Source organism: Trachurus japonicus, chromosome 6 (assembly GCF_045865225.1).
Source record: "Trachurus japonicus isolate A0001 chromosome 6, Traja_1.0".
NCBI lineage: Eukaryota > Metazoa > Chordata > Actinopteri > Carangiformes > Carangidae > Trachurus > Trachurus japonicus.
This window is the reverse complement of record NC_140912.1, coordinates 8,517,763-8,544,455: the sequence shown is the minus strand read 5'-3', so window position 1 is coordinate 8,544,455 and position 26,693 is coordinate 8,517,763. Positions and strand designations below refer to the sequence as shown.

The following is a 26,693-nucleotide window of genomic DNA, read 5'->3' as shown; positions in this document are numbered from 1 at the left end:
GATCTATGGTCCATGTAGCGCACTTAGAGCAACACAAATAATGATGTGCGGAGCAGAGACGTGTCTGTGCAGGTCTGGAGGGCACATTATGGGATGTTTTCCTCGCTCCACGCTGCTGATGGTTTTACACCCACCTACTTTCTGCTATTTACAAATTCAAGTCATTACAGCTCGATTGACTTATGGACTGGAGAGCAAAAACTATACAACTTCACCCTTGCTGCATAACTATATCCCCGAGCTATCAAGCTCTATAACTCTGCACTGGGGGGAAGGGGGAGGGGTGGTGGGGAAAACATTTAGGAAATTTAGATTAATTTAGATTAAGATTGATGTATTTATGTATTTATTACTGTTGTTCTAGCCCTGACTGCACTTTATATTTTATATTTTTTATATTTATTTTTATATTCTATATCTATCTGTGCCTTTTTTATGTATGATCGGTGCTGTGCTGCTGCTGGAACCTCAATTTCCCTGAGGGTAACCTCCAAAGGGATCAATAAAGTACTATCTATCTATCTATCTTTCTATCTATCTATCTATCTATCTATCTATCTATCTATCTATCTATCTATCTATCTATCTATCTATCTATCTATCTATCTATCTATGTTTTTGTTTTTGTTTTATTCAAGTGAGCTCTATTGTGCAATAGACTTAGACTCTTGAAAGTATTTTTACAATTTTGAGAGAATCTTTTTTCCACATGGTTTAAACTTTTATGTTGTGTTGAGTCTGGATTTGTAAATAATGTAATTTTATGCAAGGCAGTTAATCTCTCTTTAATTTGAGGTTTAAACAAAATCAGAGTCTGGTATTTTCAAGACTTCAAGACACTTTTTTGTAATTCCTCACAAATTTGTGTTCATACAGTATATAGGCTGAGCAGTATTTATAACTTTGTCCTGCAGTATCTTTGGCTTTTAAACTTGCTTTGATATTTCAAACAATACTTTTTTTTGTCTTATTTAATATAGTGATTAATTATGTTTAACAATTTTATATTATAATTTCTTTAATTCCAGAAAAGAACAAATTTTACCATCAAAATGTTTAGTGTGGACTAACATTTTTGTCAGCCTTGTGAAAATCTTTCAACCACAAACAAAACAAATTTCTCTCCCTACATAATTAAAGGCTGCTCGTTCAGCTTCACACACCAACTTCAGCCCAACACTTCAAAATACTGTTAAATGGCTGAGAAGAAAAATAGGATCAGACAAAAAAAGAATGAGCTGGTTTTCAAACAGACATTTACAGGCTGTGTGAAAGCATATTGCTGTAATTTCACTCACTGCCCTTTCTGTCTATTGCTATGAGAAAAAAATCCTGTTCCTATAAAAGTAGGAGAGATTTACCACAAGCAGTGGGCCGTCTTCATCCTAAAGCACGCAGCGAGCTCCCCGCTGAAAGGCCACGCTGCCGCTCACAGACACTGGTCGCTGTTTGAGCTTGTCGTTTGGGTATTTTTCATCGAGTGCGCCTGACAGAAAGATAACACACTGTCACAGAGCGCCATCCATCTTCGTTTCCAAGTCACTCCTGGAGAATTCAATCTTGAGAGTGTGGGGTTAGACACACTGGTGATTAATCGACTCCATGCTCATGTGTGTGCGAGTGTATGTGTGTGAAGACCTATATCTGCTTTGTCTGTGTGTGATAAATCACTGTCTGACCCTGTACAGGACACACAATGCCCGAGCCCCCTTCAGCCCACTAAAGATAAATTCATCTACAAGTGATGTGCTGACAATGGCTCTATCTCACTCACTCCGCTGCTACACCACACAGTCGGACTGGGCCATGTCTGGGGTTTTACAGGCAAATGGGAATTAGTTAAAAAAAAAAAATAGCTGGAGGCCGACCAAGAGCAAGTATAGAAAAAGGCATGGGAACACACTCTTATGCACACACAACGCCAAACACACAAGCGTGAGGGAACAGAGTTGATGAATTATTCCTCAGGGCTGTTGGGAAAGATCCTATTCAGAGGTGATTCAACTGTGACACCAGGGTTGTGTGATTAGGTTTACTATTATGAACAACATGCAGGAGCGGAGGTGACGCAACGTTATGAAATACGGGCAGCGATGCGAGACAAACAAAACTGACAGCGCCAGAGATTTGGTTGCAAACAACCGACAACCGAACTCAGAGGCGACAACAAACTCCATTCATTGCGTATTGAATCTAATTGCACATCTCCTGTAAACTACAAGCATTGTTGGAAAATCAGGCAAGAGTACAGAGGAAATGCTGTGTTTCATTAGGACGATTATATTGTGAATGTAATTACATAAGCTCCACCTTTTAGAAACTGACACATTTAGTTTATCTAGTGAGGACAACGCTATGTGCAAAGTGCTATTGGAGCTTTAAGGTGCAGGTCTATTGGAAGGAGGACAAGGGAATGTACAGAATAATGAAGGTCAGTGGGTTCGTTCACCTGCTGCCTGAGGGGAAAAGGAAGCCTCCTTTTCCATATTAACAGGTGTGCTGGTGTGCTGGCCCGCCAGGACCATCAAAACAAGAAGTTCACACATCCACAAAGGAAAGATAGGAAGGGGGCGGGAGCTGAGGTGAGAAAAACAGTAATTATGAAGGATGGGCAGCTCGTGGCCCTCCTCTGTTCCACCTTAAAAGCTGGCTTGTTGCAGCAATGCACAGCGCTGATCAGGGGAACGGTTATTAGCTCCACATTGATAAAGGGGACATATTATGGAAATATCACATTTTGAAGGCTCTTTAACATGTCACAGACATGTCTTTAAGACACCTGGGAACTATTTTAATTTGCGGAACACGCAATACGAATATGTCTCCTTTAAAGCAGGGAAAAGCAGCCTGCATCAGTGAGTTTCCACTGATTTGCTTCCCAATTACCCACCTCTCAGTTGTATTTTGCCTTCATGTCAAGGCAGCGTGGGGAGGGAGAACAAGTGGAGGAGGGAAAAGAGGCAGCGGGAGGAGAGTCGTAGGTAGAACTGAGCGCAGGTTTATGTTTCCAATCAGGAGATTATGATCACAACATGTAGCCCAGAGCAAATGGGCCAGAACTCAATCACTGAGGGAGGTCTTTAGGCTCAGAGCGTACATTGGTTCAAGACCATTACTCCTCTCTCTGTAACAAAGGGATCTGAAAACAGTAAACGCATGCAAACGTTGGAGAACATCAGCGCTGATGGGTGCACACAGAGATGGGAAGGTAAACGTTGAGGCGAAGAGGGGGAAATCCTGAGCTGGCTCACTCCGAATTGAAAAGAGGTGGCTGCAGAATGCATTGTTCTATTGTATAGGAGTTTTTCATTTACTGTAAGATGTGAGAACAACTCGACTAAAAGGCTAGTACAAACCCCCCCCCCCAAAAAAAACACCAACACGCTTCATTCAAAGCGATGCCAGCGATCACACAAACAGACAGCAGACGTACAAACACTCTTTAATTCATACCCTCTGATTTGCACACAGACAGACACCGAGACAGACAGGAGGGCAGACACTTTCACACACCGGTCCAACTGGTACAGAGTCCCCACAGGGGAAATGTGTATCTTGGCATCACACTGGTACCAGAGTCGGCATCATGCTGGCGTCACGTTGTGCCCGCTCCTCTATGTGACAGGACACGCCTAGTTATACCCGTGGGCTTCATAACACAGCTGTTGCCTTTTGGCTATGCCTCACTGCATACAGACTTTTTTTTTCTTTAACCCCCCCAACCCCCAAAAAAAACATAATGCCACCACTTCTTTTAATGATGGAAACATAAACATCAAACCAACCTAGCTGGCATTAAAGGAAAAAAAAAGAAGGGCTAGCCTGGAAAATGATCAAAATTACCGCTCCCTGAATAATAGTTGAGGAAAGAAAAAAAAAACTGAATCAACAGAAATGTGCAGCAACACAAACAGTGAGCAGTGATGATAATGTGGAGCACGGAGGGGGAGGTGTGTGTTTGACGCTGGCACAGATTGACTGCACCCAGCCACAACATGAGCCTTATCAAAAGATTCCACCACACGCATTCATCTGATAACACAGACACAAGCAGGCAGCGCCACAGTCACACACAAACACAGTTGCGCGCTCACACACATACTTCTGCATTGAGTGTAATCTAATCATTTTATCTCTTTCACACACACACACACACATACAGAAGGAGTGAGCAGCAGGAGTGTGCCTCACCTTATCTTCTAGCCTGATCAGTCGTGCGCCAATAGTTGGGTATTCTTTATCTTCTCCTTTTCCTGGGGAATGAAAAAGAAAGAAAACATCAAACATGCTGTGGGTAAACACATACAAACACTCAACAATGATATAACAGAACTACATATGGGGTTGATGACAAGAATTCACTCCTGAGTTACTTACAGCAAGAACATAAAAACAGATGTAGAAAAGTAGTAGTGGTAGTAATATCTGTCATACTCAGATCCATTAATGCACACTCACACACACATCACAAACATTACATTAACAGTAAAAGCCCTACAGCCTGGTGATTCCCAGTGAGACCATTCATTCATTTCCTGCTGCTTTTGTGGGTACAAGTCACAGAGACAGTTTACAGCCCCCTTCTGTAATGCACACAGTAAAGACTTATGTGCCCTTAAAAGAAACAAGAAAATAAACTCCATTCTTCACTACTTTCACTCTGGAGTATGCGAATACTGCTGCTTTTCTTGTTTTATCACTTTTCGCAATTCTTTGTATTATGCCTGCATTTTTAACTGTACAGCACTTTGCTCAACTAGAGTTCATTTGCAAAAGCAGCTAACTATGTTTTAAAAAAAATGTCAAAACATTTTTTTATTATTATTTACACCAGGTGATATCAGTCAAACCAAAGTTGACTGGCTTTGACCAAGGAGAGTGGTGTGTTGAAAACAACACTATGCAAAGAATAATTCAAAAGCATCAGCTCATCTTTTTCAAAATGGCATTTATCTGCTTTTGCAAATGAACTCTTCAAATAAACTTGATTGACTTGATTGAATACTGTAGGATAACTTGGAGATGTAAGTTTTCAAGGCTCTGTAACCAGGCTTTTAGTGACGGCAATTTCTCAGGGCCCATATTGCATAAAATGAGATTTCCATGTCTATTTTGATTATAAATCAGGTCTGGATGTCATATTAATATTGGGAACTATCACATTGCTTAGTGCAAGGCCCTGGAGTTGTCCTCCCTGTTCGTTCAGGCTTCTTCTCACACACACGCACATTAGGTTGACTGGCGACTCTAATTTGCCCATAGACGTAAATGTGTGCATGTGTGACGTTGACTGCTGACCTGTCCGGGTTGAGCCCTGCTCTCGCCCTACAGTACAGTATGTCAGCTGGGACCCATGACCCTGCACAGGTATAGGCTGTGTAACTAGTAAAAACTGATGGATTCATATCAACAGGATTTCACCGGTGCAATGTGAGCATGAAGACTGAAGAAGAGTCGCTGTCTTTGTTCAATGACAGCATGAGTTTCACTGTGCTTGAGTCGGTTGAGGGGGGAAAAAAACCTGTGGTTCTGCTGTATTTGAAGTTCATATGTTCACGTTGTGCAGCTGACTTTATTGTATTTCATGGGGAGAAAAAAAAAGTTTTTCAGAGATGGAAGTAACTTTTTATCATTCTTGCAAATTATCTTAAAATACCTCTTTACAATGTGAAATATGTTATAGAAATACTAGAGTACAATATCTGCCTTATTACGTTTCCTCTTAAGCAACATTATATAAAAATGTTAAGATAAATAAATAAATTCTGATATATATTGTTACCGTCTATGCTTAGTATCAATTTTACACCATACTGTTCAGCCCCCGATGAAGGGGAAAAAGGGTGGTGTCAAACCTGGCATCATTTACTATTGACTGAACGTAGTTAACATCAACTGCAATTTATAACATGGCTGACATAATGTTTGTACATGCTTTCTTTATTTATGTCATTACCAAAAAGACAAATAATATCCAATTTAAAAACGCATCAAATTGATGGCAGTTATTAAGTCATTAGAAGACTCTAAACAATTAATTCCAAACTTATTACTGATTTTCTCTATGAATCTGAAGCAGATGTGCAAACTGAACTCCACACGCATACATCTACACATACTTGCTAACACATGCCTATATGCATAGCGAAACAAGCGACACACGTAAACATACCCACATCAAAACACAGAGATATTGCACACAAATCAGGGACCGTCTCTCTCTCTTATTTAGTCTGGCACAGCTTGTGTACGTGTGAGTTATAAACACAGAGCTGGAGTGAGGAGTGATGGCTGTCTATCAGATGTAGACTGCTGTGTTTGCTGTGTATTTACCTGGAAGAAACATTCCTGGCTTCCCCAGTGTGCCGTCCAGCCTGGGGATAAGAGACAGAAGAAATTAGACAGGGAAGGTAGAAACACTGGCCAGTGCTTTATTCCAAACAGTAAAATAACATAAGCCAATTTAGTAAAGAGCCAATAAAACTAAACAAATGGCGTCAGCTTCAACAGAGTGGACGCTGCTTTGAGACAAACCCGCATGCAAGTTTTAAAGAGGTAAATTAATGAATGCAATACTGAGATGTCAAGCTTTGAAAATAAACAATAAGAGTTTGAGAGGTTTCACTTGCCCATGTGGACCGTTAGTTAACAATAAATCTGGTGAAGCGGGGGGGTGGGGCATTTCAATAAGCATTGTAAAGCCACTCTATTCTTTTCATCACCTTAAATTGGGGGTGGATTTTTATCACAGCAATCACATGTCTTTCATTTACACTGGTGACCCCATTTGATACAAAGAGACCGCTCCGTTGTTGCAAAAGTCAGATGTAACCAGTGCTGTGATATTATCTTTATACTTGTTTTTCCCATTAACTTTTATGTTTCAGTTTAAATCTTTTTTAGGCTTACAAAAAGTTCTGTCAACAACTTGGCTTTTATTAAAAAAAAAATAGAAGAACTTGCTATAATTGTTACTATGAGCAACTCTTGACTGTTAATTTTTATTGTATTAAAGTTTTCAGTATAAATCAAATTAAACAGTAAAAAAAAGAGAAAAAGGATCAGTCTATTGTTGATTTACTGATACATGGTTTAAAAAATTTCACAGTGCATTACCATGGTTCAGCAGAATTACTGCAAAAGGTGTAATGAGGTCCAGGTGACCCACTTACATAAGTTTGACCCAATTTATTATCTAACTGACCTCCTTCATTGGAGAGTGTTCACTTATAAACAGCACCAAGGCTTTTTCTTGAGGGCGGTCTGAACTTCATTACAGCTCCACAAAGTACAACAAGGTGTAACAGATCAGAGAGCAGAGAGGCTGCTGTCTGTCAGACCAACAGTGAGAACAATAACAATGTGTGACTGACAGAATTTGTAATGAGCTGAAAAATACAGTCATGTAAACTGAACAGGGAACATTTGTAATGGAGCCTTTTCCTGCTGCCTGATGTCAGTGCAGCTTAGTTAAGGTCAAGATAAGCAACATGGTATAATGAGACACTTCACAGCCAATGGGAAAACAGTATGGTAAGATCTAACTGGATTTATTTTGTTTGAAAATGAGAAGATGTCTTATGTGCGCTGGCTTTTGTACGAGGTGGTTTCCAACACAATGGTGCAAAAGACGTGGGAAAAAAACAAAAAAAAAACAGTTGGGAGACGGAAACAGAGACGAGATCAAAGACACCACCTTCTCTGTAGCTCCTTGATGCGAACCATCATGTTGAGGTGACCCTGGGAATACTGCTCGATCACGTCTCGCACGTCATACGGCTTCCGCGCTTGCTGTGGATCCATGAGTGCGCACACACACATATATATACAAAAACACAAAACACACACACACACAGGGACACAAAAGCCATTGTCAACCATGCCCTCTGTTGCTTGGTCCCCGAAAACATCCCCAACCCCCTTGGGTGCAAAGAGTTCATTGTTAACTCATTGTGCGTGCGTGTGTGTGTGTGTGTGTGTGTGTGTGTGTGTGTGTGTGTGTGTGTGTGTGTGTGTGTGTGTGCGTGAGCGCGTGCACTGACAAGTGCATAGTCATGTAGAAAGCAATCGTGTTAAGGTCCTTTCACAGCTTTGTTGAGTGTGACGTTGAGACAAGCAGTGTCAGAGCGAACCCAGTGAACTCTTTAGGGTATCCTTAGTATACACAAAGTATAGCCTGTGCAGCTGAGATCACTTAGGCCATAATTGAAAACATATAGAAGACGTGGAGATGGCAGGAATATAGGAACCGTTCTGCAATAACATGTAGCATGAAAATGATGGCCACATATCATGATTATGTTTTGTTAACTCAACTATTTTACTGCACAAACACTTTTTCACAGATTTTCTGCTGACTTCAGTGCTAAGTGAGGCCATGCCCCACTGTGTGTGTAAGCATATATTTTTGTTTGTGTGTGTGAGTGTGTGTGTGCGCAGTACAGTAAGTGAATTCCTACTGTAGCCCCAGAGACAGGTTAGTAGATTTCCCATGATACTACGCCTGAACTGAAGTGAGCACAAAGAAGACATGCAGGTGCAAGTTCCAGGCATTTACACACAAACACGCACGTACACACATGCACATTCACAGCAGCGCTGCAGCTGATATATGCCTTTGGGCCCCCCTCCCCCCCTCCTCCTCTTCCTGTACAACTGCACACACACACACACACACACACACACACACACACAACGCACTTATCTCACTCTCAATCTGTCTCTCTCTTTATTTCTATGTTCCTCCTCTCCTCTGGATTTCCTCTTGCTTACCTGAAACTTCTTCCTGGCCACAAAGTACTGCATCCTGCGGAGGACTTTCACTGCTGATCTCTGGGCGTGGGACAGCCTGTGACAGAGGGGGACACTGATTTAGACTTGAAAGAAAAACACTGATGGTTAGGCCTGCAGATGTTTGCAGGTTTGTTTTGTACAAACTGTTACCTGTTGCTTGTCTGTAATGACTTGTAAATGTTATATACTGTATGGATCAAATGATACAGGTGGATGCATGTTTCAGGCCTTTTGTGAGTGTCACATGTTGCATTCAAGGGTCAAAGAAAAAAGTGTGTAACACGTAACAGCAAAGCACATGTGGCCCCCAACAGGACAGCACACACATCACAGGTTTCTGCATTCATGTATGTACAAAAACACACATAAGCTATAGAGATGTGTGTCAACGCAGATTAACGGCTGCTCCCTATCGGTTCCAGCCTTATCAGTCACAATTACGACTCTGCAGCCTGGTTCAAAGTGAGACAGAAGAAAAGCAGACTCGAGGAGCCTCCAGAAACACACGTCCCTCGGCTCCAAGCGGCACATCTGTGTCAACACAAAGGAAAACCCACTGGTACAGAGCTGAACACTGAAACAGAAACCACCGGATGCAAACAACACACATAAACTCATACATAGTGAGTGTACGGCATGCACACATGTTTGTTTTCTCAAGGAGGCACTCTGTGTGCTATGCACCGGTGCTCATTTGGTTTACTTGTCAGAAAACGCTGACACACGTCTGCGTGTGTGACAGCAGCCCGTTCGGATGATGTATGATGATGAGTGAAAATGGATGATGAGAAAACACGGACTGAGATTTTGTTGAGTGACTGGATTTCACTGGTCCGAGCGACTGAAAATACACAAATAGTGAGTGCAGACATGGATGGTTGCAGCCACACACACGCACCAAATCACGTCTGAGAACCTAAGAGACGCAGACAGACTGGGTTGGAAAATTCTCCGGATTGACAGCTGAATAAGAGATGTACAGTACAAGACTCAATAAAAATGACATCATATATATATATTTTTTTTCATTGAAAATAAAATACTATTGTTTAGCCCTGTTAGCAATACAAGATTTATTAGAATTCCCTTGTCTACATGACGACATAACACAGCCCTACTTGACGGCCCAGTGCCAGTGTGGAGGAGCATTAGGCATCAGGTTTTAATACTAAAACCAATTAGAAATATCTAATAAATGATGCCTAACATGACCTCACTTTAAAAAACATTAATTTCAAATCTCTCTACACTTATGACTCATGATAAAAATTGAATACAGTCACATTTGTATTTATGCTATGAAGATAATCTTCACAGTGAGTGTCTAGGGGGAAGTTGAATCCTGAACACAATCAACTTCAAGGGTCAGAAGGTCACAGATGCATGAACTAGTGCAAAAGTTAAGAGCTGAGTACATCAGTGATGACCACTACCTCTTATTCTGCCGTGTGCCAATCCACCATTATAGTGTCTGGGTACTGAAATGTGAAAGACCACTAATACTGTACATTTATCAACTGAAAGACTTTATTCCAACACTAACTGTAAGTGTTATACTGTAAATGATCTAAGAGCTTTTGTTTACATTAAGATACTGCTCCTGTCTTCTAAATGAGCAGGACTTCTCCTTGCTCCATATTTCCTGTGCCCATTTCTCTGTCTTCTAGTCTATTTAATGTGCAGTATGTCTCAGACAGGTGACCTTTCAGCCATTTGGTGGTATCACAGACATCAAAGTTAAGCTGGTAAGCTGCAAGACAGTGTGTGTGTGTGCGTGTGCGTGTGCGTGTGCGTGTGCGTGTGCGTGTGCGTGTGCGTGTGCGAGAGAGAGAGAGAGAGAGAGAGAGAGAGAGAGAGAGAGAGACGGATTTACATCAAACTGATGCTGAAGAGATGCAGAAAGAAAGAGGGAATTGAAAACAGTAAAATGCCACTGCAAACAAATGTGAAAGCAAAGAAATGCTCCTCTGTTTGCAGTAAATACTAAAATTATCAAAATTATTGTTTACACACACTCTGGAGCATATATACTGTGTGTGTGTAATGACATGCACAAATGCAGTTCCAGAACACACTGCATTTGTGTGTGTGTGTGTGTGTGTGCAGTAAGTGCTCTTTGCTGCTACTCTGAGCGTGACTACAGATAAGTTCTTCTCCACTTAAAAGGCTCTCAAACAGAAAATGAATGCCTCCATTCTCATGTCAGAGCCTACATGCTTTTGTATGTCGGCTGCTAATGCATGTGTGTGTGTGTTGTTTTGAGCATGTCTCTCCAGCTATGTCTCAGTCAAAGCAGACACACCCACATGCACATGCACACACACACACTTGACACACACAAATGCATACACCCCCCTCCCCCTGCCCAAACAAGGGTCTTTGTGGAGTCAACAAGTCGCTCTGAGGTCTTAATTAGGCAGAGGAACAACAAAAGGACTTAACAGACAATGCGTTGACATGGGACCATAAAACCTGAACATCAAAGGCCGGCGGGCTGCTGTCTTTTTTCCTGCCTGACCGAGCTATAGGAGGAAATGCACACAAACAACACTAAATATAAAGAGAGTGAGGCCCTGTTTTGGGGTAAAAACGGTCCACCCCCCACCACTTCTTCGCTCTCCATCATCAATGAGAAGGATTTTTTTTCTTGCCCCCTCACGTTAAAAACATTTGGCAAACAGAAAGTGAAGGAATGTAATTCTCACGTCTCTCTGCTGATGCTACCCTTCAAACACTTTTCCTGCCTCTGACATTGCTCTTTACTGATCTGCTCCTACCCCGCCCACCCGACCTTTTCTCCTCTTTGTGTTTATTTTTCATTTGTGCATAATGTTAGACACACAGCGTATCCTGGTGATTCTCCAGTCAGAGCAGCTCAGATCTCACCCACCACGATTTCAATATTCTTTCCATTGTGCTGCGCTGTATGATTCACTCTCTACTGGGAGGGCTGCTTGTGCGTGCTTTCTTTCGTCCACGGATTAAAACCCCAACTTCTAGCTTCTTCTCATCAGCCGGACCATTCTTCATTGGGTCAACTGTAGAAGTCATATAGGAGCTATACTGACTCATAGTGGAGTCATGAACTGCCCGCGGCCCTCTCTTGTAAAGCTGTGACAGATTTAGCCTCACGGCCTCCCCTGGACCCTTCGCTCTTAATAAGTTTTCTCTTCTTTCATTTTCCGATGGTCACTTTGGAGATCCCAGAGTTGTCAATGGCAACTCTCCCTCATTCCCCACCCCCTCTGCTCTTTCTTTGGCAGGGGACCGTCAAATATCCTGTGCTTCCATGGTGCGCTGCAATAACCTTGGAGTCAGTCAGGAGAAAGCAGCCTTAGACATCAATGTGCTCTGGTCAGGACCCAGCAAGACTGCTGGCCAGTGTGTGTGTGTGTGTATATATATATATATATATGTGTGTGTGTGTGTGTGTGTGTGTGTGTGTGTGTGTGTGTGAGATAAGCTTTATAACTGGTGCTTTGGTCCATCAAAGAGATGTGCTCCTCTTCTGTTCTCCACAAAAACAGACGTTCCTTTATCATATCTGAGAGGGATAAGACCGCTACATTCTTTCAGGCATGTTTGATCTATAAGTGATGGCATACCAGAGGGTGCCGTGGTAAGAATTATAAGGGTGCACTGCTGAGACAATATATCGCAACAGCTAAGTTTCACCATTCATGGCGGATTTCAAATGAATGGGCTTCAATGCAGTTCAAACACAATGCCCCCGATGTGGATTAACCTTTGATGGCTGGTCTAATGAGAAATGAAACCACGCAGCTGTGAGAGAAGAGGAACACCACTTTGTTTCTTTTGTTAGATTGTGTCAATGATAAAATGTTTAAATCTAAAAATTTAGATTTTTTTAAATACCTTTTTATATTGCTCATATCAGTATTTTATGACACTATTCTATATAAGGTCATCAACCTCACTTTCTCTCTCTTTCTGTCCAGCATTATATGATTTTATTTGCCTTTCCTGAACTTGACATATTGAGCACCTGAACCTACAGGCCGTCACGCAGCCAGGCAGAAGCCGGTTAAATATGGCCACTGGTACTACAACAGTTCTGTTATTATCTCATAGCGTGGTGAATGTGCAGGTCACAACTTGTCCACCAGAGCGTTTTGGAGCTGTTGGATTGTGTATTTGATGAGTTTGATGAGGGAAACCAAGAAATCCCATTAGCCTCCGTAGCGTAGCTCTGAGCAGCTCACAGCTCTGCTCCGCCATTCTAAAAATAGCTTGCACCGACAATTAAAGGTAACGAACCTACCCCTAAAACTATAGGGATTATGGCAATGGGCCAATTTGCCAAAATGTTGAACTATCCTTTTAAGAGGAGCAGTGTTTGGAGGTAGACTGACACTTTTTGGGACCATTATTTATTTAATTTGCCCCTCCTGAACTTGCCATTATTCAGAACCTGAACCTACAGACCGCCATGCAGCTGGTTAAATATGGCCACTGGTACTACAACAGTTTCCCTTCTCCCAGTGTCTCTGCTCCAGTTGTTTTCATGTCCCTCATTCCCAGATCAATAGACACTGATCAAGACACGCTGGAGACAATACTGGCGAGCAAGCCACATCAAAGCGGCATGCCCATTAGGAGCTGATGACAAAGAGAGAACAAAGAGAGCGTGCCATGTTTGATGTGTGTGGCCACAGAGAGACAGAGAGGGGAGAAGAAAAAAAGAGGCCGAAGATACTGTCGGCTCTCTATCTCCATCACGAAGGACATGTTTGTGTAAATACATGCAGGAATGTGTAAGGCAAAAGCTGACAAGTACTACCATTCCCTCTCCGTCACACATTTTCCACTAAAGTGTAGCCCACAATGTCTGATTTGTGTTTTTTTTTTACTAGTTAAAAGAAACAGGAGCATGTGATTTGAATTTGGCGGTGATATTACTTAAGATTTCCATCATTAGAAACTATAGTACGCTGCTTGTAGAATCACAATTTAATCTGGTCTCTCTCTCTCTCTCACACACACACACACACACACACACACACACACACACACACACACACACACAAACACATAGTCACTAAGGTATATATGAGTAAAGGTTATGAAGAATCCCACCAATGAAAATAATAACCCCTCTGGAGGGATGGACGACACCCTGGTGACCTCAGAGGAGTCCCGCCCTTGTTTAATTTCAATGACGGCACGTCTCACAACCTGTCATTATTTGAGAAGAACAGAGACAGTCACAGCTTTTTCCCACCACACGCTGAGAAGATTGGAGAGGAGTGAGCTTCTCGCAAGTACGCTAATGACTGGTGAACTCTTCCTGACACAAGTCTAACTGCCAAATTAACTAAGAGATTTAGGTGAGGATGTTTCCAGTTAGAGAGCGGAGAAGATGAAAAACTACGGCCGTGGGAAACATGTGAATGAAGCCGACAAGGAACTTAGATTGTAACCTGTAAAGCACCGAGCACAAGTGTGATTGGAAGTATTTTAAGAATATTTCGTTCCCATGGGTCAGAATACAGCATATAGATAATGTTTTCTGTATGTTGTATTTCAGCTCCTATCTTCAGCAAATTGGGTGGAGTAAAAAGCAGTTGGGACAATAGCTACCTTACTGTATAGATCAGGCCAGACTAATTCATGGTCTGAGGGTTAATGTTCCAGGCTGAAGGTGCGGCCTAAAGAGGAGGATGTGGCTGTAACTTCTCTTCAAAGTGAGCCTAATTAAAGAGTCAAATAGAGCTGGGGTTAATGACCTCCCTCTTTGGTGCCAGACCCACTACTAGTCTAGATGTTTAGCCTAAGGTGTGTCAGTAAAGTGGACATGCATGTTAGTCACCAATCAGCCTAAAGGTTCTCTTTGCAGAGGCCATTTCTGCCCATTCATTTGACTTTTATAGCTATTTTGTCTTACTGGTGAATAGCCCATAGCATGGCTGTAGGGGAGGAGATCAGTCTATCAGTTGGACAGCCACTTTACTTCACACTGTTTCAGCAAGGTTCTGTTTTCCTAATAATTTGGTGTTTAGTTTATCTCTCTAACACTTTGGTTTACTTTGCAGTGAGCATTAGAGCCCCATTAAGCCCCTGGTGTGGCTACTGTATAGATTCTTGAGGCATGCCTGCGTCATCAGAGCTTTTCTTTGAATGGGTGAGTTGCTTCTGAAAGCCCTCCCCCCTACAACTTCAGGTTGGAGGGGGGCTGTGTCCTGCCATTTCTGTAGCTTTCCAAAATATTCATACCCACTTCATGCCAATACTGACCAGCTGTGTGGAGGTTAGAATGAGCCGGGGGTTAACTGTTCTCTCTAACATTATAAATACTAACCTGGAAAGACTGTCTGGAAATCTGCATGAGGGTTTTTACAATATGACACACACCAGAGCATCCCAATGAGCCTGCATGACATCTTACAGTCTTTCTGAATTGATGTCTGGACCAAAATCCTCAGTGGCCTGCCCTGAACCCATTTATTGATTCAATCACTCTTTTGGTGAAAGCAGTTACAGATCTCAGACACAAGTTGGAGATCTCATGTCTGTCACCTTTTTGCAAAATTTCAAACACAATTTCACTCCCTACAACACTCCATGCACTGTGATGCATGATGGTAAACACAGATTGAAGAAGTTAAACACATTTACAGCAGTCATCGCTTAGACACAACAACTCAAGACTGTTCATACTTTTTGCAAACTATGTGATGAAACCAACATAAAGCAGGTCAGAGTGCTTAGGTTGTTGAAGGCTGAAGTTTGAAAGAAACAATGGAGGAAAGAGATCTGAGAAGTACAAAAGGAAGAGGAAAAGGAAGAGCAAGACCAACAACATTCAGAGGAAATTTGAACAACTGTAATCGACCATGTTCTAGTTCATATACAGGGAAGTATACAGTACTAACAGTAGATCAGACTGTAGCTGAGTTGTGATCATTTTTTGTAAAATATAAAATACATTTTTTGATTGGCTTGTGTTTGATCTGAACACAGAATTTGATTTTGAGCATTAAAAAAACAGTTTTGAGGTCAGAGGTTTGGTGAATGTGGTTTGACCATTGTGTTTTGTTTGTTTGTTTTTTACAATTTGAAGAAAAGCATTCGACGGTTTGAAAAAATGTGTAGACCTGCATCAACCAGCTGGAATAACGCCCCACCGTCCTATTTTCCAAGCACGGTCCTGTGTCAGCTGTCCAGTCTCTCCCTGGATTTACATGTGTACTTTCTTGTCTTTTGTTATGAAGCATCCAATGTGGGGTGGGGGCTCCAATAAGAGGTTTTTGTCATTACATGTTGAAATACAGTAGTTTGATGATTTCCTTTTGCTCTGTGGTTCCAACACTTTTCCAGATGGTCATCTGTAAACTCACACAAATCAACTATCTATAGTCATATTTAAGAGGAGCAGTATGTAGAAGTCGACTGACACTTGTTGGGACCATTATTTACCTCTGGTTTATACTTTTACATTCCCTGCTTTCGCATGTATTTTTGTATCTAATTTGACTTGACTGTTGACTGACTTGACGTGTGGGGACTACTAAAGCCGTGCAATGGGCCACACACACAAATCCGCATACACCAACATACACATAAGAGCAACATTCTTGAGATCTGGTTTGTTTTGTTGTGCGCGGATTGTGCGCATGCACGTTCTAAAGACAGGAGGGCGATTGGGTTTCTCCCGTCAGGAGGGGAGGAGGGGGGTGAGGTGGAGAAGAAGGATTTATAATTCATGGCCTAATAGGATTTGTTGCTGTTTAGCAGGATTAGGCATGTTAGAGAAAGAATCTATTTATTGCTGCAAGTCGGGGGGTCCCCCCTCCTGGGTGGGGTGGGGAGGTTTTTAGGGGTAGAGAGTGGTGAGGTGAGGTCGGTAGGAGGAGGGGAAGGGGGGTGTATGCTGGACCTTTACATTTTTTCCCCTGCTCATTTTCTGGGATAACCCCTGGCACTGAGGCTCCTGAACCCCCCCTCCTCCTTCCTCTGCACTCTTAGTCCCACTACAGCCACTATTTTTGGATTAAATCAGCTGTTTTTCTCTCATAGCACTGTGATAATCCAAGCACATGAGCCCAGCAGTTGGTCATGCCAACACACATGCTTGTTCATGTGTGTTTTGTGTGTGAGCATATGTCCAGAGACTATTAGCACCACCTTGCCCTTTGAGGACCCAGAGCCTGCTGGAGGTGGCAGTCACAGACCAGCCCACGTTCAGCCTGGCTTAACCCCAGAGGACAAAGAAGAAGTAGAGGAGGAGAGAGGGAGCAGGGAAGAATGAGAGAGAGGGAGAAGGGAAGAGATGGAGGGTGACCTCTGGGGCCTTCTTAGCTAAGGGGCTTCCCTTTCATAAGCCAGTGGGTCCAGATTATAAAACTGTGCTCCTTTTCAAAAGAGCATTATTCTTTCATTCATGTGTGGTTGGGGCTACAGTGGTGGGGCTGACTGACATTAAAGACTGCTGTTTAATTAGGCCTTTCTACACTGGTCAGCTTTTTTGTTCCTGCTTTCAGCTATGGGAGGCCTGGCTGGCCCCCCGATGGCACAACAGCCTCTGCTACGGGTCTGTTTGTGTATGAGAGAGAGCGAGAAAGGCAGAGAAAGTAGAGCAAAGATGAGCAAAAGGAGCATCCTCTGTCAATTAATGCAGCTTTTTAATCGATAGCTGAAGAAAAAACTGTTGAACATTTTCATCTGGAGAGGAGAGAAGAGGAGAGGAGAGGAGACAGAAAAGTAGTGGTACAAAAGTGTGCTGATAAACAATCTCATAAGTCAGGTTCAGGTTCAGTTTATAAGTCTGTGTTTGTCTCTGGTTTAGTTTGGTTTTCATTTATTTCTGCTACTTAGATGAAGGAAGAGGGGAACTACTACTCAGTTTCTATACATGAGCCAGCAATCAATACACAACACAATAAACATATTAAATAAAATGCGAGTGAGCGCAAGAGAAAGAAGCAGCATGATGGACAGGATGACAGAGAGAGAGAGAGAGATCATGTGTTGGAGGTAGTGATTGTGGTTATCAGTACGTTGCAGTGGAGAGGAGGGATTTCTGGCAGTAGATGAGGCTGATAATGTCTTGGCAGACTTGCTTTAATAGCCTCCGTTCCTGGTCCGGTCTCTGTCTCCAGGTCTGTCTCTGCCTGGACAGTAATTACGTACAGCAGCAGTCTCCACACAGCCACAGAGACAGGCAGGTAGGCAGAAAGAGGAGAGGTGATACAGGCTCACACTCTCCAACTCACCCTCACCAAATACAGGATGTACAGTGTGTACTACAGTATGTGTCTTGTTTACTTCTGTCTAACCCTAACACTATAAGATCGCCCCTACACCTTTTCATTCTAAACAGATCATAAACTGTATTTTTGTCCATCTTTGACTCAATCAACAATCTACCATTTCAACTACTGCTGTAAATTTAAGTTTGTGAGATTTCTTAAGTGTATTTTATACTATTGGACAGAGCTTGTCTTTTCATTTAGCTACTGCAGCCCAGTCGGTCAACCTTAAGTTTTCTGCAGGACAGTCTGAGCACAGTGCAGTGTCGTGTGACTGGAACAAATGACAGTCCATATTATTTCCTCTATGTTTATGTCCAATGAGGTCGAGGAACACTGTTCCATTTAAAAGGCTGACTCCAGGCTGTGATCCCACCTCTCAAAGTGTGTACGCGGTCCAGGTCAGGAACTGCCTCTCGCTCGCTGCTATTGTGGGATCAGATGACTGTACACTGAGAGTTCACAGGCCCAGGAGGAGGTGAAAGATGATCAGAGGGCCCGGTGGGTGCAGCAGGGTCTATGATTGGTCAAATTGACCCTCCTAATGTTCTCTGCTGAGATGAGATGTGAGAGGGTAGTGTGTCAGGGTGAATTATGGCCGTATATCACTGTTCTTAAGCTCCTTTAAAAATGCAAACAGTTGGTTGAACTCCTCTCGGCTCTTTTAACACCACCCTGCTATTGATAACTAAGGTGTCATCTTACAGTCAAACTTGTCATTTCAGCGTTTTGAGCTTCATTTGCCTCTTCAGTGCTGTGCGATCTAAAATGAACTGAATCACCCCGTCTGACATGAAGTTAAAAAAACACATAACTTCACAATTTGTTGTAGATATTTCTCAGTGACACCGTTTTGAACTTGGAACACTTGTGCATGCTGTTTGAATCCAGTTCCAGCAGAGTTTGAAATCATTTTGGGTGAAATTTCTGCAACAGCGAGCAGCCAGATCTGCTGATCTTTAGACTGGGCTCCAAAAGACATGAAATCCAATTTGAGTGGGAGAACAAACAATAGCCAGAATATTTGGGACAATGTTGAAAACAGGAGCGCCTGCCAACCTCAGAAACAGAACACAGTGAAGCGAGCGTCCAATTTATCATCCCAGAAGGATAAGACCAAACTCCAAACAAAACACTCAAGAATATATAAGTTGTATGGCAATAATGAGTTAGAATAATAATATGTCAGAGTTAAGGAATTATCTAAACTCTCAAATGTCAGCGCGAAAATATGAGACAGATAGTGAGATTCATGCAAGGACACGCACACTTTATTGTTACTGATGTAATACTATCATGATATAACAACACTGACCCAATAACATGATGCAGCCTGCAAGCCAGGGTAATGAATCTGATGAAATATGACTTCCAACACTATTCCACAGTGACAGACAGGGAAAACAGACGAGCTGGCTCGGCGCCCAGAGCATTAAATGACAGACTGAAGTTCAGACGCATTTATTTGTCATAATACTTAACTAACTTGAGATCAGCTGATATCTGTCAACATGCCTCACTTAATTTCAGTCTGATACAACACCGAGGGACCATGTCAGCAATGTTTACATCAAACAGAAACGCTTGGAGACCGTGAGGGATGGGGAGAGAAAAAACAGAGGGAGAGAAAAAAACTGCACAAATATGAAGAAGAAGAAGACCAGGACGAAGACGAAGACGAAGAAGAAGCAGAGGCAGTGCAGGATTCATCTTCTTTTCAAAGAGCTTAGTTATGAGAGCGGTTATCTGAAACGAGGCGCTGGGAACGGGGTGCAAAGCCATAATTGGATGCTTGTCCCCGGCCAATTTTTCAGGGCAAATTATCAACGCATGGGTTGGATTGCTGGAACCACATTGTGGAGGTGGGAACAGTGGGAGCTTTGAGGGGCCAGCGTGACGCGCTAATAGAATCATTTAGCACACTGGGATAACGACAGCATGTGATGGATGGAGCGAAGGCCCTGCATCTGCTGCTGCTGCTGCTGCCGCCACGTTACCCTGCTGACTCACTGCAGTGGTAGGTAGTAGCACTAGAGGTGCGGGCACTGGGATCTGTGTGTGTGTGTGTGTGTGTGTGTGTGTGTGTGTGTGTGTGTGTGTGTGTGTGTGTGTGTGTGTGTGTGTGTGTGTATGAGCATGGCAAAGGCCCTCTCTTGGCAAAATGCACACAGCCTTGTCTATCTCTGAGCGTGTGAGTAAAATGATGACTGGGCATGTTGCTTTTGGAAAGCCCACTACGCTGTGTGCCCTCCCTGCTCCCAAAAACAAACTGTCACTCACAGCTTGCCACTGACCTCCAAATTTCCAAACTTACACAGGCAAAAGAAATATACTGTGGATAACACTGACTTTAGAAATGTTATCTTTTCTTGCTTTTTATTTGTTGACACAAAATGCGAGACTGGGTCACCGCTTCCAAGTTAGAGTGCATGGAGAAAATTGGAATAATTAAAATTTTGCATGCTGCCATTGTGATTACTGCAGTGCAGTATACATCTACAGTTTATACTGCGCTAGTGTGTGCGCGCCCACACCTATTAAACCTAGTAAAATGAGAGGAGTTTGGTCAGGCGGTCAGGACACTGAAATAAAGTGTCCTGTTTATTTTTTGCAGAGAAAATGGCCGTTGAGACCTTTCAAGACTGGGATAACTCAGTGATAGGCAACACTCTGGCAGGCTCAAGTTTGGGATGGTGCCGTGTACAATTTGAGATGAGGTCAGTTTACAACAAAGTACTTTAAAGTTGCGACAGCTCTGATTTGTGACCTTGGCCGGCATATTTACCACAGCAAAGGCCAGTGAGGCCAGTGTTTCCACAGCGTTTACAGCCATTTGCCCTGGTACAAAGATATTTACAACTTAGGAACATAACACAACTCGTTAAGTGATCCATGCTGATATTCAAGAAACCACTGATGTGAAGCCAGTACGATGCAAAAAACACCTCCAGGACTTGCAGATCTTCATCTTTCACAACACTATACCAGAAACGAAGTAGATGTACATTGTTACACTACTACGTTTTTTTGAGGATCTGTACTTTACTTGAGTTTTTCCTTTAATCAGGACTTTTACTTTTACTCTGCTACACTTGAAAGTTAAAAAATATACTTTCACTCCGTTTATTTGATTTTTGCCACCTTGTTACTCATTAGAAATTAAAATAGAAATATAATTAATCATGGATTATCTGGAATGGGCGTGTCCGAGAGGACGAGAAGAACAACGCACGGTACTCTGGCGAAGATTGGAGGTAAGGGCGGGATAAGCGGGGTGGTGCAAGTGGCTACCTCCACAGTTAACGTTGATGAGGAAGAGACGGAAGACGTTACCACAGGAGGCACTTTGTTGTGTTCTGTCTTCAGCAGACAGATGCTTTATTCATAGTCATGTTCTCAGGCAGACACCAGACACTTGATTCCCTCACTCTACATGTTTGCTCAGGTGTTTTTTGTTTTATCACACCACATCTATTTCATTCACCTGAAAGTGAAATAAAGAGAACAAAGGGAGAACCATTTTTGGTTGTTTTGCTTCTTTTTATGCGTACTATATAAAAATACTTTGGACTTAATTGTACTTTTGATACTTGAGTATATTTTTTCACAAGATACTTTTGATACTTACTGTAAGTACATTTAATGTGAGCTACTTTAAGACTTTTACTCAAATGGTTTTCTTATGGGTGACTTTAACTTTTACCAAAGTCATTGTCAGTTATGGTATTTGTTATGGTATGAGTCAGTGCACATTGATGAGTGTGACTTGTGAGTGTGATTTGGTGCTACTTCAGTCACCAAATCTCAAATCAAGTGGACACCAATGGGAGATTTTGGGCCATCATGAGAGACACCACCACTGTCAGGGGGAATAATGAAGGGAGTTCATCCCAGTGAGCCCACAGCCCTGCAGGATCAGTCCTTCACCAGTATTTTCCTAAAGATAGAAAGTCATTCTAGTCTGATTATTTTAATCATAACCTAAGACTTGGCTTTATCTGAGCCTGCTGTGACATTTCTCCTACTTCATATGAATTCATTTGTTATAAAAATAGCAAACTAATATAGATGTAAAAGCTCAGTGGATAACCCAGCATGTGATCTTAAAGTCTGCTAGAGCTGGCCTGAGGCCAGTCCAGGAGGAGGACGTTTCATAGATGAAATCCTCTCCAGGAAGGAGGTGAGGTCGCCAGGAGCTGTCAGGAGTGGTGCTCGTCCTGCACGGTGCCCACTACTGCGCTATGAGAAACACAACCTCACATGCAACACACACACACACATACACACAAAAGCTCATATGTGTATTCAACGCTCCTCTCACAGATAAGGATACACATAAACACACAAAGACTGGCTCGAACACATGCGCACAGAAACAACAGAGAAAGAAAGAGGTTTGGGGGGAGTGGTGCAAGAAAAGGGAAAGAGCGAGAGAAAGGGCAGTGGGAGAAAGAGTGCAAGATAAAGAGAGTGAAAGAAGGGCTTCACAAACAAAAGAAAAGTCAGTTACACACAGGGAGCGAGGAGGGCAGGGGGAAAAAAAGCGGCGAAAAACGAAAATCAGCAAAAAAAAAAAAGGACAGAGGGAAAAAAATCTGCCTTCAGTCTTAGAATGGGAGGAGTGAGAGGGAGAGGCAGCAGAGAAGGAGGACAGAGAAAAAGGAAAAAAAGAGATATGGAGAAAAAAGAGAGAGAGCAGAGGAGGAGGAGAGTGTCGGGGCTAGGGGTGATTAAGCCCGGGGTCTCCTCTCTGCACAGACACGTGCGCAGACTTAATCAAGTCGACGCCAGCCAGCCACATTTCCACATTACTCCCTGGCCGCCTGCCTGACAGGTCCGAGAGAGGGAAGGGAAGAGGAGCTAAAGGAGTCCGCCTGCTCCACACACCCACCCACCCACCAACCCAACCCTCTCCTCCTCCTCCTCCTCCTCCTCCTCGTCTTCCACAACCCCCAGGCCCCGGAGCGATGCCAAAGCACATGTGAGTGGCGTTGAAGGGAGTGGACGCGTGTAAGTTAGGGAGCAGAGAGCAGAAATACTACTGACTCCACTAAATGAAATGTTATTAGCTGGGAGGACTCACTACTCCCCCTGAAAGCTCCACTTTTCTCTGGCTGACGGTGCAAAGGAAGTCAACATGATAAAATTACTTTAAAAACCAAGAACCGTGTAGACTCTATACACACACAGTACACTCAAAAAACTACTACTGAAGATAATACTGTATTTTAAAAGATTTACAATCTCACATCACCTGACTGACTGACTGACTGACTGACTGACTGACTGACTGACTGTCAATTTAACGACCTCAGTTTAAACTGTGCTGCAGTCATACAGAGGTTTTGGGGGTGTGGCCATTTTATGACTTTAACAGTCATATTCAGACATGATATGAATGAACATGATCAGGTTTCTCTTTTAGTCACAGAAAAACTCTCACTCACTCATTGAAAATTCACAGCACACACTCTCAGTTGTTTAGTTTCAGTTACCATCATTATTATTTCATTCTTCATATCCTAACCCTGTACACCCTCTCTTCTCTCTATTTTCTCCTTCACTGCTCCTGTTTCACCTTCTTGCTCTTTCCTCTCCCCTCACTGGAGGCCAAGCGGGTCCGGGCCCAAGGTGGGGTATAGCGATGTCATTTAATAAGCAGCTTAACTCCTGCACACATGCCACAGAGAACGACCTGCACAGGCACCTACACTGTAAAAAATGTCTTCACTCTGCTTTATGCCTGGCATAGAGCAGAGGACTTTCTATCACATCTAAAGACAATGTTTCAATGAAAGTCTACTCTGTGTCATGATCTGCCCCAGAAATGTATTTATGATTACTATTCTATTCTGAAATTAATATTTCCAATTACCCCTGCCCCTTTAATGCATTAGATCAGTGGTTCCCAACCCATTTTGACATCACAAATCACAAAAAAGTACATTATCAGATGTCTGGCTCTTTGCACGACCAGATAAATGTGCACTGTAAGTGTCCAAAACATTTGCTGTGTTCACTTTATGATGTTAAATACAATACAACATGTGAGGCACTGTATTGTTAATCTACTGCACTGATATGTCAAAAAACAATATACAATATTTATTACACAATGATCTTTTCGAATCCTGCACCTGACAAATAACCCAAAGTTTGAAAAAACTAAAACTAATATTAAAACTAATAAAAACCAAACTAAAACTAAGCATTTAGAAAAAAACTAAAACTAACAAAAGCTAGAAAGCCTGCTCTAAAAACTAATTGAAACTAACTGAACTAGAGAAAAAGGAAGTCAAAACAAAATAAAACTAAACTATAATGAAAAATCCAACACTATTGGCATGGTGTTTTTTTTTTTAAGAATATCAATTAGTTAAAAAAAAAAAAAAGACAGACATTTCAGGCAACCCCATTTGAATTCCAGGCGACCCCAAGGTTGAAAAACACTGCATTAGAGGCTGGTCTTAAACCATACGACTACCAGTTTATCACTTTAAAAATGGTCTCTTTTTAAAAAAAAAGTTGTACCTTTTTTTTTTTTTGCAGCGGAGCTCAGTGTCGTTTCACAACAATGACACCTGCTTATAACATTTCCAGTAACAAGTCAACTGCTAATCTCCTGCAGTGAAAGTCCCTGATAGAGGTGGAAACAGAGAGACATTTGGTTCTGTGCTGCTGTTTCTGAACAACTACTGAGGTGTAATTTCAACATATCAGTGAAACAAGGGCCGGCCTGTGCCAGTCTAATCCGTCTTAAAATTGTGCACAGGTGGTTTGCTGATAAGGCGAGGAGGTGTAGATACAGTGTGTGCATGAGTACGTGTGTATGCACGTGCACACTTGTGTATCCCCCTGGCTCCCATATAAAGTACAAAGCTAAATCCTACAAATATGCATGTATGAGCGCACACAAACACACAAGGGGGCCTTCAGTGGTCTCCTGTAACCTGTGAGTGAGGGCTAATTAAGTGAAGGGAGATGACAATGAACAACGGCCTCCCATAGGCCAAGCCATCACTCAGGCCTGCTGTAATGAACACCCACCTACAGGTGTGCTGATCCCTAGACAACCCTACACACACAAAAGGGTGCATTCTCACTACATTATTAATGCATGCACACATATGTTAGCAATACATCAGGGGGGGAGAGAAAAAAGCCGTTTGCACACAGACACACTGTGTACGTGATGATACACTACAGTGCACTGACACTTCCACATATGGACACAGACAGTGATGTTTCAGAGCGGTGCAGCAGCTCTGTGGGCCCTCGGGCCCCGGGTTGCTGAGGGCTGTCACAACGGCAACGCTGACAGTTCATCAGAGAAGCGTCTGCCACTAACTCGCTAACATGCACCTGCACCACCACATAATAATCACAGGTTGTTGCAAGTGTCTTGTTTGACAAGAAAAGACACATACTGTAGCTCTGTGGGATGTTTATAAACGGCCAAACCTCTCTCTGTTGGCAAAGTGGCGTCATCTATTATAAGTATATTGAATTTATGATTTGATGAAGGCCCAGAGGAAACACTGGCCAGATTCTATATACCTTGATGTTTCCATTTCACATTTTACTTTAAAATAATCTGCTTCATGAATAACGTTCCCAGGGCAGCTTTCCTTTATGGTGGAGCACAACTTCAATGTATTTCCCCCACAGATTAAGACCAGGTCTCCCCTGCTGACTCGCCTTTTCCATTTCCAATGAATGATTAAACTTCACCATTTCATTTCCTAGAAACGTGCCAGGTTAAGTGCCATGGCTACGCCTGGAGCATAACTTCTGCCTGCATTTTATGGCCTTAATTAACGGACCCTAATTGCTTCTGAAAGGGAATAAATAAGGCAGCCAGCGGAGCGCATCCTACTGTTAACGGATTATTTCCTTTCTGAAAACAATAACAGAATGTTCTGGTTTACTCCCTGGGGGCCGGTTAAAGATTCTCAGTCTCAATATTTTTTACAGATGGGTTTGGATGTAGACGTTGGTCCTCAGGAGTTGCGGGTCTGACAAAATGACACCGAACGGAGATTGAGTGGAATGAACGCTCATTTGTTCAGAAACTCAATATTTTCCCATGTCACAGTAGTCATCCGTAAAATTAACCTTGGAAAAACATTACTGAAATATGGAAGTCGCTCCAGCTTTGATGAGTTTGAAGCTCGCACAATCCCAACTGGCGCAATCACTATTCTGCATGTAATGAGAAAAGGCCTCTAGCCAAAACAAAGGCTGCCCTTTCAAAGGAGCGTGTTCTTTTCCCCTACCCTGCTCTTTCTAGTACTGCGATGACAGGAAATGAGACTCGACATCAAAGTCTGATGAGGAAGTGACTCTCTTCCCGTCCTGTACGTGGAGCTGTCCACTGCACCTGACACGCTACGGGAACACACACACATACATGTACAAATAAACGGCCCCAGCCAATTTTTTGTTTGTTTGTTTCGACATAAACCCTCACTATGATATCACTGGATGGTGTAATGGCAGGTTGGGGGCCACAAACACCTCAGCGGTTCTCAGGGGGCCAGGAGAAGAGCCGCTGCTTGAGTTTTATACGGTGGGAGAGTTTAGCGTTTTGTGGGGGAGGCTCGTCCTGCAGTGGAATGCAAATATTTAGCT

The 26,693-nt window shown here is 42.6% G+C and overlaps 1 protein-coding gene across 3 annotated transcripts in view; it reads right to left on the bottom strand.

Moving 5' to 3' along the window:
* kcnq1.2 (potassium voltage-gated channel, KQT-like subfamily, member 1.2) overlaps nt 1–26,693 on the bottom strand; it is a 180,128-nt gene that overhangs the window by 60,337 nt on the left and 93,098 nt on the right. For all 3 annotated transcript variants that reach the window (XM_085778576.1, XM_085778575.1, XM_085778574.1), the window contains 4 exons: nt 8,773–8,848; nt 7,697–7,791; nt 6,334–6,374; nt 4,192–4,253 (listed from right to left, as the gene is read on the bottom strand). In XM_085778576.1, the coding sequence (XP_085634702.1) occupies nt 4,192–4,253; nt 6,334–6,374; nt 7,697–7,791; nt 8,773–8,848 (274 nt within the window). The remainder of the gene's footprint in view (nt 1–4,191; nt 4,254–6,333; nt 6,375–7,696; nt 7,792–8,772; nt 8,849–26,693) is intronic.